Source organism: Lepisma saccharinum, chromosome 11 (genome assembly GCF_977018435.1).
Source record: "Lepisma saccharinum chromosome 11, izLepSacc3.1, whole genome shotgun sequence".
Lineage (NCBI taxonomy): Eukaryota > Metazoa > Arthropoda > Insecta > Zygentoma > Lepismatidae > Lepisma > Lepisma saccharinum.
The window spans coordinates 20584567-20601471 of NC_139239.1; the positions used below are offsets into that span (position 1 = coordinate 20584567).

At 36.2% G+C, this 16905-nt stretch overlaps 1 protein-coding gene across 4 annotated transcripts in view; it reads right to left on the reverse strand.

Moving 5' to 3' along the window:
• The window catches only part of tup (LIM1_Isl and LIM2_Isl domain-containing protein tup), a 228006-nt gene extending 211331 nt beyond the window's left edge, over positions 1–16675 (reverse strand). For all 4 annotated transcript variants that reach the window (XM_083131714.1, XM_083131713.1, XM_083131716.1 and 1 more), the window contains exon 1: positions 16273–16675. In XM_083131714.1, coding sequence (XP_082987840.1) covers positions 16273–16291 — 19 coding nt within the window. In that variant the 5' untranslated portion in view covers positions 16292–16675. The remainder of the gene's footprint in view (positions 1–16272) is intronic.
• Positions 16676–16905: the final 230 nt, after the last annotated feature.

Below are 16905 nucleotides of genomic sequence, written 5' to 3' on the forward strand. Positions count from 1 at the left end.
CTCCCCTTTTATGCCCCCACTGCCCGCTGACGAGACTTCTGTATACGCAGATTCACGGTAGTATTCCCGTGTCACAAATTAAGAAATAACCCGCGCAATCGTTACACAAATGTTTACCGAGGAATAAACAGTTTCCAGGCTTGTGGATCCATATCTACTGCGTTAAGCTTAAACAAACATTGGCCTTAACCTAACAAGTCCTCAAAGCATCACACAAAAATGATTTATTGCACATAATTGCAGTGTCTCGTCAACCTTTATTGACAGTTCAAACCATCACACGTTCAGTAATCATCCGGCAAAGGCATAAAACGCTGCAGGTCGCTTTTACTGTCCAGGTAATAGCGACAACGCGACAATAAGACCCCCTTGTTTCAGGAGCCCAAGGCTTGTTCGTTTGGTTAACATCCAATGTGGACAAGCGCGTGGCGCCCATGTGTACTCATGTTGGTACTGTATCCTACAGAGAGAGAGAGAGAGAGAGAGAGAGAGAGTAAATAAAGGAAAGGAAGGAAAAGGGGAAGGGGGGAGAAAAGAGACAGAGCAGGAGAAATAGAAAATAGAGAGAGAGAGAGAGAGAAAATAAAGGGAGGGAATAAGAGATGAGAGAGAAAGAGAGAGAGAGAATAAAGGGAGAGAATAAGAGATGAGAGAGAGAAAGAGAGAGAAAATAAAGGGAGGGAATAAGAGATATGAGAGAGAGAGAGAGAGAGAGAGTTAGAGATGGATAAGGAGAGAAAAGAGAGAGTTCTCTTTCTTCTCTAGGGCAGAGAGAGAGAGAGAGAGAGAGAGAGTTAAAATAGATAGAAGGAGGACATATTAAAGAGAGAGCAAGAGGGATAGAAAGAGCTTTGTTTCTTCTCTCTTTTCTTTCCTCTCTTTACAGTCAATAATTTTCTGTTACAACAGGCATTTATTATTACTATTATCATTATATTTGTCAATATGGTGGAGTGCTTATTCACATCAAGATTCTCATGATTCCTGTCGCCAACCTCCGTGAAGGAGTAATTTGCACAACATGCTACGACGCCATGAGCCTCGGGTTCGAATCCTTGCATGGATGTTCTTTGTGCGTGTCCCTTAAACCATTTCATCATATCATCACTCATCCTCATCGTCGCGATTAGCCAAAAGTGTCAGAAAAGCGAAGTAAAATAAACTCATTCAGTCAATCATAAGAGCATATTTTCAGCTTTTGCTGATTGTAACTTAAAAAAATCAAATGATGTATTTGGAATATCCTGGCAGGGATTTGAAAGGAGAGGAATTATCGAAAACAACTTGCCTGGCGGAGACTTTTGCGACACCTTGTAGATTAATAAGGATATTAGTGCTGATAACTATCTGGATCCTTATCTTGATTCTTTAAGTTTTCGTTCAACGTAACGCCCTCCAATTGTCAAGCGCAATGTCCGTGGAATCCATAGAGAGCAGCACATTCCTCATATTCACAAGGCATTTCTGCTATGTCACATCCCTTAAAGGGATCTACATGGGAATATTTTGCCATATACCCTCAGTCACTTTTGCTTTGCGAAGAATATCTTCCCACCTATATTGCTGTAATTAGATTATAATTTTCAGCAAGAGATCCTTAATTATCCCAAAGAACTATGCTCCGGTTTAAGTTTGTACGGCAACCAATATATTTTTTCCAGTTTTCAAGAATTTGATCACGTCTACGGCACAAAAAGAATATTCGCGGGGAATCCCCGGGTACAATATTTCAAGTTACCGAAAACTAGACAATATATTGCACCAAAGTCTGAATATGTCCGACTCAAAGCATCTTCCCTGCTGCCCCATTGTACCCATGCTGAAACATAGGAGCATGTTAGTTCCAAGTCTTAATCAAACATCCCCCATCCATTGGCGGATTTAGAGAGAAGGAAAGGGGGCACATGCCCCTTCCAAAATGGATGACTAAGTATTACAATTAAATATTGATAGCATTTAATTACAACGAACAAGAATATTTCGAGCGATTCTTTACCAAATAGTAAAATAACGAAAACAAAGTTTAGCACATATAACGGTACATTATTAATTGGGAGTAGATTTTTACTAGGCACTTAAATAAGTCGATACAAGTCGAATCCGGGACTTGTTGGTTCCAAGGCAATAACATTAACTGCTATACTGAAATTGAGAGTTTGTAGGTCAAAATTTCCCAGTGTTTCGTTTGTGTATTCCTAACTAAATGAATTATACCATAAGCGTATACCTTTCTGTAATCATTGTTAATATAAATAACGTACAGTACTCGAAGTGAAGGGGGGATGGGGTCTCCCCGATGGCGCAGTGGTAGTGTCGCCGCCTTGTAATCAAGGGATCTCGGGTTCGATACCCGGTGGAGGCACATAGTGGTTCGGATTCCACTTTAAACTGTAGGTGCAGTCCCGATTAGCCTTTCTGTGCATAAAGTGGACTTAAAACACTAAATCAACAACAACAACAACAACATGACCCCCTAAATACGTCCTTCCTGTCCTTCAAAGCCGTATGATCCCAATATATATGCCATAATTTATTTACTTATTTATTTCAAGGTACGCAACAGTTGATGTATAGGTAAAGTTAAAAAATAGAAAGGTATTTACGATAAAAATCCTTGGACTCGGAGCATCGACTTTTAGAAAAGGATTTACCACACAGGGGTCTCACAAACGTTGAGAACCACTGGTCTACATGATTTTTTAAAAGAATCGTTTATAACAGAGCAGGAATCAATATAATCCTTGTCTTCCAATAAGTTCAGAGGAAATTATACAACAAATGCTAAACCAGTATATAATCCCCAGTTAACCCCAAGGCTCGACCAAACATCCCCCACCCCAGTTAACATTTTCCACTGATAACGTAGTCCTATACCTCTATTTCACAAAAAGATACTAATACTATCACATTGAAAGTCCAGTCTCGATTGGTTTATCTGATCACAAATTTTGCCTAAGGTGAACCTTTGTAATTGTTTTGGTGTCAATACTATACATGTTTTTAACATGTTTAAAAATCAGCACATTATATTTTCAGTGTTACATCTTATCATTATGCTTACATCATATTCTGTGTCCCTCCCAGAAAAAAAATTATAGATCCTTCTATGCTCCCAGCTAGTAATTTCCACTTCGCGCCCTGGTTTACGTTAAAATCTAATGAGAATATTAGAGTTAGAAATGTCACTATTATATTGTTGAAAATTTACCTTTGTTGGTAGGGTAATACCAAGCACCCTCTTCATAAGAAACGGAACTACAGAGCATTCCCTGACATTCGCTACGAGACTCGGCGGAAAGCGGCCCGGCATCAGGGCTTGTCTTTCCCGGTGAACGGGTCCGCGACAGTCGCTTATATTAAACCTCGTAAAAAAGTTTAGAGTAACAGGATCAGTTGTGAATAAAAGTGGAAAGAAAAATGGGGAAATAAAGTATACAAAGACAATCCGCACACAATCCGTGAGTTAAAAGAGAATATTGTACGAAAAATCGGGAGAATTACAGTAGACGAACGTGCACGTGTAAATGCCAATTTCCTTCGGAGATGCCAGGAATGTGTTGCAGCAGAGGGACATCATTTTCAACACCTTCTGTAGTCAATGTTAGTACACAATATGAAAATTGTAATTTTAATAGCCGACTCTAGCGACTGTCGCTGATCCGTTCACCGGGAAAGACAAGCGCTGATGCCGGGTAGCTTGCTGCGGAGTCTCGTAGCGAATGTCAAGGTAAATTTTCAACAATATAATAGTGACATTTCTAACTCTAATATTCTCATTAGATTTTAACGTAAACCAGGGCGCGAAGTGGAAATTACTAGCTGGGAGCATAGAAGGATCTATAATTTTTTTTCTGGGAGGGACACAGAATATGATGTAAGCATAATGATAAGATGTAACACTGAAAATATAATGTGCTGATTTTTAGACATGTTAAAAACATATATAGTATTGACACCAAAACAATTACAAAGGTTCACCTTAGGCAAAATTTGTGATCAGATAAACCAATCGAGACTGGACTTTCAATGTCAGGGAAAATACCCTGTAGAACAGACATTCCGTTCCTTACCAAGAGGGTGCTGGGTATTACCCTACCAACAAAGGTAAATTTTCACCCGTCCTCTCAACAATATAATAGTGAAATTTCTAAATCTAATATTCTCATTACATTTTAACGTAAACCAGTGCGCGAAGTGGAAATTACTAGCTGGGCGCATAGGAGGAATATTCGAGTTAGAAATGTCGCTATTATATTGTTGAGAGGATGGGTGAAAATTTACCTTTGCTGGTAAGGAACGGAACCCTCTTAGTAAGGAACGGAACTAGAACCGACATACTCGACTTATCATGCAAACGCGTGAGTATGAGCGGTTATGTGGAAATCATTTGCCGGAACAGACAATCCCAGCGTTATTTGCTATTCTCTTAGAACGAATTGGTCTTCCCTCGAGTATCGCGGCCGCTGCACATCCTTTAAAAGAAAGGGTCATCAACGCTTGAAAACAGTGAAATAAACAAAACGGTTTGTCTTGAAAGTTGGCCAAAACTCGCAAGAAGGGGAAAGAAAAATCCATGTGTCGATAAGGGCGAGTATTGCAGGATTTATTCTTCCATAAAAGCGTCGCTTGTGGTAACGAATGCAGAACCAACGCGTTGCAAATTACATCCTTAACGTCAGAAATCGTGTGATGAACGAGTGGACGATTTTTTTTTTTTTACTCTAACTTGTAAGGCGAGACAGTTATGGTAGAAAGAGTAACTAATATCGTACATAAACCGCATCCTCAGGAGGTGAAAAAGAGGAAGCCCATTGTTGCGGCACTTCCTATTGTTGTTACAGTGACATTACGTGTTCCCCATACACAGAAAAAACTGATTTGTTTGGATCAACAAAACATGATGAAGAAATCATTCGGTAGCCTCTACTAAATTTCGTAATTTTGACCAAATTTTTAAGCAACTAAACCAACGTGCACGTTATTAAAATGATTTGATCATAGTGAAGAAACACTGGTTTGTCACCTAATTTCTACAAACATTTCTTTATTCCAAACAAACTTCTTTCTTCCTGTGACGACAGTGATTACGTATTCTAGATTATAGAGTTTAAAGCATCGTATATACAAAAATGTGTTCAGTAGTGTTCTCAATAACCACGCGATTCTATAGTACAATTTCGAGGATATAAACAACAATCATGTTGAAAGTTGAAATTTATATTTGATACTTGAACTTTTTACCAGGTTGCTTTTATTTGCGCGGGAATGACACTAAAAAGTTGACCGAAAAAAGACTGTCTAAGATCGTAAATTTAGGTTGTCATTTGACAACCGTAAAAACATGACTGTACTGTTTTTAAGTATGAACGACTACTACATAGTTAACGGTAATATTAACGATTCAACTTTTAAAAATATAATTATAGTGCATACCAATGCAATTTATAATCATTATGTATATTTACAAATAATAAAATATTCAAATTTGAATTTGAAAGTATTCTTATGTATGTATCTCAATGCTGTAATAGGTCTCGTATATACGTAATAGCTATGTGTGAGCGTGTCTCATATGTTTAATATTTCAAGCGGCTAGCAACAGCACAGAAAGGTAACAACATGAATGCGCTCGGGGGGGGGGGGGGGTTGCAAGAGGTAGACTGTTAAATTTTAACAGTTGAATGTCGTAAATTTTACAGCAACTTCTAACAGTGCAGTATTCAAAGTAAGTTTTTGTTGAACTACTCAATTTTAATTTTAAAATGTATTTGTGATGCATTTCAAAAATTTCAAACTGTATTATCCTTGATTGTAATAACTAAACACATTTCTTGAATAAAATAATTTGTACCCAAGATAGAAAATAATTTCCAAGTTCACATCTATGAAGCAGGATATTTCAATGTATTAACATTCATCGCATTCATGCTTCTTTCCATGGTATTATTTGTTCACCAAATAGATTCTGTATCAGACTCTGAATCACATTTTCGTATTCGGGAAGAAAATTTCTGAAATGTGAGTGTAATGAACCTCCAGTAATTGTGGACATTCTGAAATTAGTTGATGTCATTTTTAATAGTCTTTATCTAGCTTAATTATCAATAATTCGAGCGGTTTCGGAAGAATTGAAATAAACGAGCATTGTATGTCAAACTGTTACTCTGCCTTCAAAGAAAACAATAACGCCGCATTCATGAACAGATGGTAAAAATAAAAAATCATTGTATAGTTCTTCTAGAATTTCAATTTTCAATTATTATTCTTCCAAATAGAGAAAATACAATTGAAACAAAATTTCAAGATTTAGTATAGCTATTTGGGCTAAGGAAAGTCAACTTCTAACGTCCCTCCATCTGCTTGAATGCTTTGTTAGCAGGTCTCACTCCGCTACGAATGCATCGTGTATTAGAGGATGATCTAATCTTGAATCTGATTTAATAAAATATGGACAAATTTTCAGATGGGAGATATTATATAATTCTGTTCATTCCATGAGAATTCTGATATTCATAAGGAAAATGATGGAAATAAAATATCTATATTATAATTTCTTTACTGTACACGATCTTGAAAACAACAGAAATTATTCAAAAGGGTGGAGAAAGAGTAAAGAAAAATGATTTATTTTACTTAAAACAAGTGCGGTTAAGTATCCTCGTAATCATAAACGAAAAAGGGTAGCCGTTAGTAAATTTGGTAATTTTGACGAAATTGTTTGGATAACTCTAAAGAAATGTGCACGAATACCTGTTGAAAAAATGTGGTACTGGTGAGCAATCATTAGTTTGCAAGGCTTTAAAACAGCTTTCGGTTCTCTTTTTGGCAATTCCAAACAAATTTCTCTTCTCTTTACACTCTAAAAAATATGGAACTGGAGAGTTGCAACCAAAAGTGGTAAAACACTCTAATTGATGTAACACAACACCATATCGAGTGTTAAGGGCCTCCATACTAGTTTGACAGCAAATGGTGTAAACAATAAGATACCAAAGATGGTGCTAAACAATGCCCCAATTCCAATTGAACACCAAAAGGACTGTCCTCTTGCCAGCGCTTTTGGCGACAAGTCAGTTGCATATTTTTTAGTGTGGAGCAGAGGTTTCCAAACTTGTTTGTTTCACAGCACCCTTGGAGTCTCAAGATCTTTTCGAGGCACAAGTCAGAATGTAGGCCTAACACTTGCAACGGTCAGTTAGTGTGGTTAGGTTGCTTGCCCAAGTTAAAAATTTAAATTTCAGAAACATTTTATGTGTAAAAAATACTAAATAAGCACATATTTGGAACAATCATAACATTGAATAACAAGTGTCATATCAGTGAAAATATTGGAACATTTCGCGGCTCTCCTGTAAGCCAGCCGCGGCATCCCGGTTAGAGAAGGAATAGGCCTTTAATTGTAAAGGGTAATTTTCATTTCCCGCCAAATACCATCCCTCCGGTGAATAATATTTCTAAATGAAGTGTAGGGTAGGAGAATTATGAGAAAAGAATCCCCTACACTATATTCTGGTTACATTTAATATCCTTGAAAATATGGTTAAGAAATTAAACTGCGTAACGATGTTGTTAGCACCAAGTGTGAGTGGTGTGTGTATTGTACATACATATAGCCTATATACAAGGACGTATTTAGGAAGGGTGCCGCGGATCCCCCCCGAAAGACTTACCAAGTGCTAAAATTTAAAAATCAAAATATAATTGTTTAGCATTGTTATATAATCGATGGTTCTTTATTTCCGCTGAACTTATTGGAAGGCAAGGAATTTGGCTCATTTGGCTTTGAAGGACAGTTCCAGATTTATGCACAGTAGACTACTTATAATAATATGCATAAACTATTTATCAGCAACTTTACTTTTCGTCAATTCTAATAGGCAATTAAAAGTGATCACCGTCCAAATATTTTTGCCTATTTTGGATCTAAATCCTTTCTTGTTATTAACTAAATATTCCATTTTTTATCTATTTGACATTAATTTCCTTGCCACGTTAGTTGTTTTTATATAAATTTTGGCGATCTTAACAACTTATCTTAACAGTTAGATAATGAATACATGCTGTTATATATCTATTATTTTACCATATTTTACCTGTTCATGTAATAATAAAAATATTAATTAATTTACATTATAATTAATATTATTTTAATTTAATTTAATATAATTATTCTAATGATATCATTATTATTGAGGCACTTGGTCGGACCCCCCCGAAATGAATTTCTACATACGGACCTGCCTATATAGCCTATACTATATAGGCTGTTATTTATCTATTCTTTTACCATCTTTTTACCTATTCATGTATTAATAACAATACAATATTAATCATTTACATTATAATTAATATTATTTTAATTCAATTATTCTAATGTAATTATTATTATTATTATTATTGAGACACTTGGTCGGACCCCCACCCCGTCGAAATGAATTTCTACATACGTGCCTGCTTATATATTCTATATATAAACAAAAGTATACTCTCTCTTTTTAAAACCCCGCGGAACTTACTGGAAACGACCCATATCAAGCTGAACAAACGCTCAAAGAAGCGACTTTTTCCACAAATTCTTCGTGATTTTACCTGACAGACCGGAACAAGAGGTTAATTAAAACCAATGTTTTCGTAACATTAAGACATGCATTTACTTTTAGTAGAGCACCGACCGAAAGAACAGTATATTACGAAAAAAAAAACATACTGATAAATACATTGCATGTTCCACTCAAATTTTCATCCGTAATAATATTAAAATACATGCGTCGAATGTACTACAGTTCCCGAGAAAACATACACCCCGTGCACGCAACGACATAAAGGTTGGTATCTCTGTTGCTAGTCGGTGAGAAATTATTTTAACATCTTGTTTTATCTCTTCTTGAACTAAGTTTAAAGTTATACTGGAGGTGTTTCGCTTCAACCCATACAAGCTTTAGTTTCCATAGATTCGTAATGTACCCGACCAAAAGTGCACGAATTAAAAAAAAAAAAAAAGTATTTCTCAGCCATGTTACCGTGCTTACTGCCCGTAAAACAACTTTTTCCATATATATTTATACATTTAGTTTTAATATATCGTCAATTGTACATTATTTATTATGTGAACTATTAAAACAAGCTTCCTGCTTTCTGTGCCGCGCTTGGCAGAGACAGTGTTGCTACATAAAAGGAATTTTTCCTTGGATCAGGGAAATCGAGTTCCAATTTTAGGTAAAAAAAAAGGAGATTTGATGAAGAATAGAGAAATTAGCAAAAAAATTGAAGTTGACGGATTTCTGTTTTTGTTTGCCTGCAATGGTGTTTTATTTCTAGTATATATAATTAATGTAGATGGTGTGTATAATAAATATACACAATAAATAATTGTTGCGATAAACCACAAGTAAAATTTTCAAAATACCCCACTGGTATAATATATTTATAGTTTTGGTGTGGTCTCTATCTTGGACTGTTTTTGAACTTGACTGTCGTATAAAAAGTTCGAAAATTGAGATTTGAAAGTGACGTCATACTAAGATACTTAAAGTTCCTAGGAATTCTTGGCGTCTCAGATGCGATGCGAGATACACACACTCACAGTGAGAGAGAGAATGAAAGAGATAGAGAAATTACTAGATGATAGCAAACTCAATTTTGACAATTTACAAAATTACCATTGTTCTATAAATTATAAGTTTTAGTTCGAGTTTTCGTCTTAAGGCCCCTTTAATCTCAGATAGGTTAATCGGGACTGTACCTACAGTTTAAAGTGGGATCAGAATCACTATGCATCTCCGCGGGTATCGAACCCGGGACCCCTTGATTATATGATACAAATATGTTGACTCCAGTAATACATTAAGATGCATGAACCGCTAATGATGAAGATTCGGTGGATCAAAATACACAGAAAAATGCATCAATTGAACAGATCAGATGCGATCATTTGAAAGAAACCAAAATTACAGGTTTAAATACATCAACTGATGCACCTTGATTTGGTGCATTTTGAGTTATGTGTGCAGTGTGGTAATTGACACAAAAATGCATATTTTTTTAACTTCAATAACATTAAAAAACATAAAATGTTGGCGATATTCACGGGTACACCAGGAATAATGATACAGAGAATTGCATCAAATTATGCATTTTTCAGTCACTTTATGTTTCACGCATCATTAGCGCAATTCAGATACACACGCTTAGAAATCGAAATTATAGATTTAACTGTGGTGTCTATTTTTCTTCCAATTGTACGAATTTAGTTTTGTTCGTCTGACAGAAAATAATTATGATAAGATTATAATTACTTGAAGAACGAAATGTATTAAATAAGACACAAAATGCATAGTTATTCCTCTATCGTTCTGTTTCACGTTTCAATAATATTGTAGCTCTTGTTGAAATTTGTCTTCTATTCCCTGTCAAAATGTTGAGAACATCCACTCATAAGCTAAGAAATTACCATAAGACGTATAAATTCCAACCCTCTTTTTTAACCTACATCTACATGCTTTTCACATAAGAATGTTTTGTGTAAATGTGCGATTTCAATTCTCTTATTTGGTGTGGGAGAGTTAATTAAATCTTTTGGTATGGGATTATTCTGTTTATGAAACCGAACATGTTGTTTTTTCTTAAATAGAAGTAACGCATAAAACAATTGTATGTTCCATAATTTTCGGAAACTTTACACACATCATACGCAGGGGGGAGCTGATGGGGATACAGATCTCTCCGAAATTTTGAAAAAAATCAAAATTTTAAATTGAAAGCAATAGAACTCGGGGAATATCGAAATTGAATTGAAATGACAAATGATTATCATTTTTGTCTTTCAACAACTTTAAAAACGAAGGTAAAAATTGGCAATTACGAAATATTTCATTGCGTATCCTGGCTCCCCTTGAACACAGCTACTAAGGCCCTGTAATATCCAGCTTTACAATTTCAGCCCCCTCCGAAAAGGAAATCCTGCATACGCTAATAGTATATACATAAACAACTTGGAACTACTTCACAACTTATTCCTAAAATTATTTTGCAAAGGACATGGGTTATCATTTTATTTTTTTATTTATATATTTATACATATTGGTGTCAGGGTGAACAAAAATCATTCTTAGCAAATTTATATTGTGTTTTTTTGACGAATTAACTATCAAAATCGATAGACAGAATTAAGCAAATAACAATCTCCACATTTTTGTATATTCTTGAACTTCGTTTTATGCTTTACTATAACAAAGACAATGCCTAATCTGCTGTTGAGAATATAAAGTAAACTCCATTCTGCAATACCCCTCCAAGGTCTAAGATTTCCCAAGTCAACTTTTTACAGTGTAGGGCATTGTTGTTGTGTTTGTACTTGATTTGATCCTCAACTTCGTACTTAGCTTACAGACATGATTTTCAGTAATTGTTGAATTTTTGTTATTTTACGTCACTTTGCTACTTTTCTGTCTCTGGCTGATCACGACGATGAGTATGAGAGATGGAAGTGATGAAGGCGTGGCGTAGCTCACGCACAAATAACATCCATGCCGGGATTCGAACCCGGGAACTTCAGTGGCTAGATCGAAAGTCGACCACCTAACCGGGCCGGTGTGCAGTTTGGATAAAATGCACTGCAAGGCATTGTTGCAAAAACGCTAAAACTTCAAATTCAGCACTTTTGGGAAGAAAGATAGCACGGTTTCAGCAGTGATGGAAGGGGGTAGGAGAGTTTTCAGAGGGGGGGGTATCTCGTCTGTCCCTCCTGAGGACCATTCCTGCACTTTGGCTCTTGAATAACATAGTAATATGTAGAAAGAATAAAAAAGAAGAAAGCTTCTCTGTGAATTTAGGAATGCTAAACAAAATTCTTCCCTTGACAAGGTTAGAAAGGGATGAAAATGAGAAGGGTGCAAGTAGACCCTGTGAACGGAATGAGGCAGGGGAAAAATAAACAAGTGTGGGGCAATATTTGCGCCCTTTGAGATCCGAAGGTTCCAAGACCCAAACGAGGAAAAACACGGGGCATAGTTTTCGCAGCTTTCACGACCAAGGGACGGTGTCTTCAAGGTTTTCTGCAGCTTTCTCTGATATTTATCTTTCTTGTCCCTTCCTGGCCTCACTCCCCAAATGCAGGGGTTGTTGCCTCGCGAGAGAATGGCACAAATATTTTGGGTTTTCGCCCCACTGTCTCGTCTCTGCGGTCAAGGAGTGAATACAATGAGAGAACCCACCGTATACTATATGATCATTCCAGTTGTATTTTTCAACGACTGAAGCGGGGAAGAAATGCCATTAGTGAGAACGTATCAAGGGTGCATTTTAATTATTCAAATAATAAGACGAGACAACACTGTTCTGCGTATAAAAACATTTCAATACCTAACTTCATTTTAGTTATAAGAACTGTGTACGAGATAGTATTCCAATAATTTAGCAGCAGGTTTGGAAATATGACAGGTAAGGTAAGTCAGTGACATTCACTGAACGCTCGCCACCGAAGTTGTCGGGTTCGAGTCCCACATTGGACATAGGTCTTATTTCTGAGTATCCCTTCATAATTTGCATCATGCAGCTAATCAATCATCCTCATCGTCGCGATTAGCCAAAAGTAAGTTAACATATTGTATTTGTGCTTATATCTTCCTTATTCATTTCACTTCTCTTCAACTTTTCGGCTAACAGCGAGTTCATAAAGTTAATTATATGAAACTGATGGACACTAATGTCCAGTCCGGGACTCGAACCCAGAACCTTTTGTGGCGAGATCGTGAATCAACCACTCAACTCGCTCGACCAGTACCAACAAAATAAAATCACATCGTTATTTCCTTACATTTCAGAAGAATTTCTGTTGCCCATAGTGTAATAATACTATGTACATCTTAATATTTTATGAACATAGTCAAAACATTCAATCTTGTTTTGAACAAAATGCACATAGAGCACCTTGTGCCAGTTTCAGGTTAATTCTTAATGCAATTGGTTCCAAAATTGCTGAGAAAAGTGTACATAGTTCTACGTTGCGTATAGACATTTAAGTAAAGCTAAAATACTAGTTTTAATGAAACAGGTCGCTGGAAGGCGCATCTGTAAATTTGGCAATGAAAATGATGATAATTCTTCAAAAATCAGATCTTTTATATTTCACATTTGTTTCGAATCTGATTAATTCAAGAAAGAAATGGAACGTTTTAAGTTTTTTGTATTGGTGCCTGAATGCAAGATTTCTTTAAAATTTCGTTTTAGATTATCAATTGTACAGAAATGAAAATAACACTCCCGTGGCGGAGTGGTTAGATCATCGCGCTACAACGCCAGGGGTACCGGTTTCGAATGCCGGCCTAGGCATGGATGTTTGCGAGTGTCCATTCATCAATTTCATCATGTCATCACTCATCCCCATCTTCGCAAATTAGCCAAAAGTGGCACAAAAAGCGAAGTAAAATTAAGGAAATCAAAAGAACACTGAGAAGTTCATGCTAACATAAAATATATAATTAGTTGTAAACTTGATTGTTTCGAAGCAGATAACAAATAGCCTATGCACTGAACTGTATATATATATATACTCGTATATAAGTGAGGAAACAAAAAACAAAACATACTTGCTGAAAAACTTGCAGAAACAGAAAGACCGTTTATGCGGAATGTCCGCCAATGAATATAGCTATTTTCTTAAAAAGAAATTCAGAGTTACACATCGTACATGTTGCATTTTATTAGGTCAAGTAAGTTACTTGCATTATCGATTAGTCATTACTTTACTATAAATCGATAAAAAGTATGTCTTGAGCCACGTTCTCTCCGCCGAAATATCCCCGAAGGAAAGGAATTATTATAGTTTTTTCTACCCCTTTGATTGATGCGCAAATTCTTATTTTGTAAAAAACAGCATTTGCATCGGGAATTGGAATGCATCGTACCTTACACTTTGTCACCGAAAAAAAAATAGCCTTCCCAAGAAATTAAATTGTAAATACGCCACTGCATTATGCAATTCAAACGTTTTCTGCCCATTTCTCAAAGCGTACGTACGTGAACGAACGAATAAAAGCATTGTGGTGCACGCTGAATATAAAATTAATAATAACATGCAGATTTTCATACAAAATTATTTTTGCATTGCCTTTCTCAAGAGATAAACATTTATATCGATAAGGACAAGTATGCGGATTTCTTTTTTTACTTTTATGTAAAATAAACAGTGTTGTCCAATATTACTATCTCCTTATTACATAATCATTGTTAGAATTTAAGACCGCTGTTTAAATTGAAACCATTATCTTGGGAGAAAAAAAAATAAGCATATTCATGTTACTCTTGTGACCATCACACATTTCATTATATTTACTACTCGAATTCTATAAACCTTGAATAAAATCATTACAGAAACGATTACATACAAAGTATTCAATTTTTATAGGATTCAAGTAGTATATTTTATGATAAAATTTAAAAATCAATCTCTAAGAATAAGGTGGACATATACATAACTAAAGTAAGTGTCTATAGTTATATTAGGTAATCTTTTACGTGACATATTAGTTAATGTGTAATGTATCTGTCTAGGATGAATTAACTATGTCCAAAAGAAAGTCAAGCAGCAATTATTTGTGTTTGCCTTTATAGCGGAAGGATTAAAATTGAAATTCAGAAATTAACTAACTTGCTGAATGCTTCACAATTTGTCTCAACTTGAGTCTTCACAAAATGCATTTGTCTGTCAAGTATAAATGTTAGTCTTTTATAGACATTATTGTAAATTGACCCCCTCCACATATGCATAAAACTGGTAAAAAAAATTATATAAGCTGTACACCGATTTTAAATACAATTTATCTGCTTTTTAGAGATTTAAAATATTTTTATGCAGATCTATAGCTATAAATACACAGCAAAAACAAGAATGTAGTGGAAAATTTATCTGTACTTACAACTATAGTGAGATGCCAGGTCAAACATACAATAAGAAAATATTTACATTTATGGTGTATGAAAGAAAATATTTTAATTTAACTGTTGGTCAATAATGCATAAGTAATGCAATATTTTAAATTTTCTAAAGTGTAAATGAATTGGTGAATCAGTGTTTAGGTAATGCGTCTAAATATGATTTTCCCATAGATATATTTATTAAAATTCATCCTTAAACACAAAAAATAAACTGAATATTCTGGCGTAGTATTTATTATTTTCAATCGCTCACAGTAGGACGAAAAAGTCAAATAAAGACCTAATACCAGTAAATATTCACGCTTGCTCGCATACAAATCTATAACAAATTAACATGATATTACTTCATGCTTTGGTAAATTGACATGGGCAATTTGAAGTTCGTTAACGCCAGTTACCGGTACGTTCATAGTAAAGAAACTAATAAGACATACAGTGCATAAGTACAAGATCATGAATATTGAAGACCAAGCAGGCACCAACCTGTTGAACTTGAAACAAGCCATTATGAGGTCACCTGATAAGATGAATATTTACATCTGTCAACAGACAAGGTGTGAAGAGACATACTTTCACCTCACAGCAAGCAGTTGGCACATGTGACGGATGCCGTCTCAATGCTGTCAATATTAATGCTATTAGTACTGCTAAAGGGTAATAATTACTACTGTATCTAGGGGGAAGCATCAGAGGAAGTACAGTCTTGGACACTTCTGGCTTGTAACGACCCAATTGAAAGTAAATAGAGTTGTTACAACCCAGAAGTGTCCATGACTGTACAACCATCTAGTGTACAATAACAGACGTACAGAAAACACTAATATGCTCCTTGAAGAAGGGTCTATTATGAGTAGACACATGTTTATGGAATAGGAAAGCGTAAGAAGCAGTAGGAAAAGAAATATACAGCCTGGGGTCGAACACAAATTTACCAATAAATAGTAATGAAAGTATTAATAAAAGTTAGTGGGGATTGGGAAGATTTATTGATTATAATGATTGACTACCAGGTATTGAAAAATTGCATAACAGGAATTAAGGTGGCACTATTTTGATAATTTCCGCATACCTTCATAACGCAAAAAAGCATATCATAAAGTTGTCAAAATTATAGAATTTGCAAACCTAACCACCACATTAAGAGCGAGTTTCAGTGAATTTTCAAAACAACAGTCTTACTTTTGCGGTAACGAATGTGTTGGTTTTGAAGAACAAACAGGTGCGTGTGTATATTATATTTAAAAATTGTCCGAGCTATCCGACACCTACCGGGTGTGTTGCGAAACCGTAATGGAAATAAAACACGATCAGGTGTGTCCTGCTATCCTAAATACTTACTTTGCGGCTGCTCTGTCATATCTTCTGCCTTGGAAGGTGAAATTTTGACAGATTTTGTCGGGACTAGGTTCACTACTGAAGAATAAACACGAAACGTGTCTATTAGTTCTGTCCTGTTCTGGTCCAGGATTCCGGTGTCTACGAGACGGGTCTCCGTGTTGAATGCTGCCACAGTCGGCCTCCGAACGTCCAGCGTCGTAATACTTGCTGCTGGGGTGGGTTGGCGGGGGTACGTTGAATGGGGGGTTGTGGGGGAGGTGGTCGTCGAAGAACTCCGCAGTGCAAAAACTTCTAAAAAAAAATAACAACCGATACAAAAATAATACACCAACACCGCGAGGTTGTGTGCTGCGTGAAGCGAACACGCGTAAACGCTTTGCCGCACGTCACTGTACGCTTCTCCTCTTCACCGAACTGGAAAAACCGTGAAGCGGGACTCCCGTAGCGGCGCGATCGGGCTAGGTGGCGTGTGCGTTGCGCATGCGCCGCGCGGAGCTGTCGGCGACCACGCCTCTCGCATCACGTGACGCGAGGCTCCGTCCTCATTGGCCTGACCTTCCACACCCTGGCCAAGGAAGAAAAGAAAATGGTTGCCTCCGGATCGATATGTGTCGAGTGCGAGTCCGTCCGAGG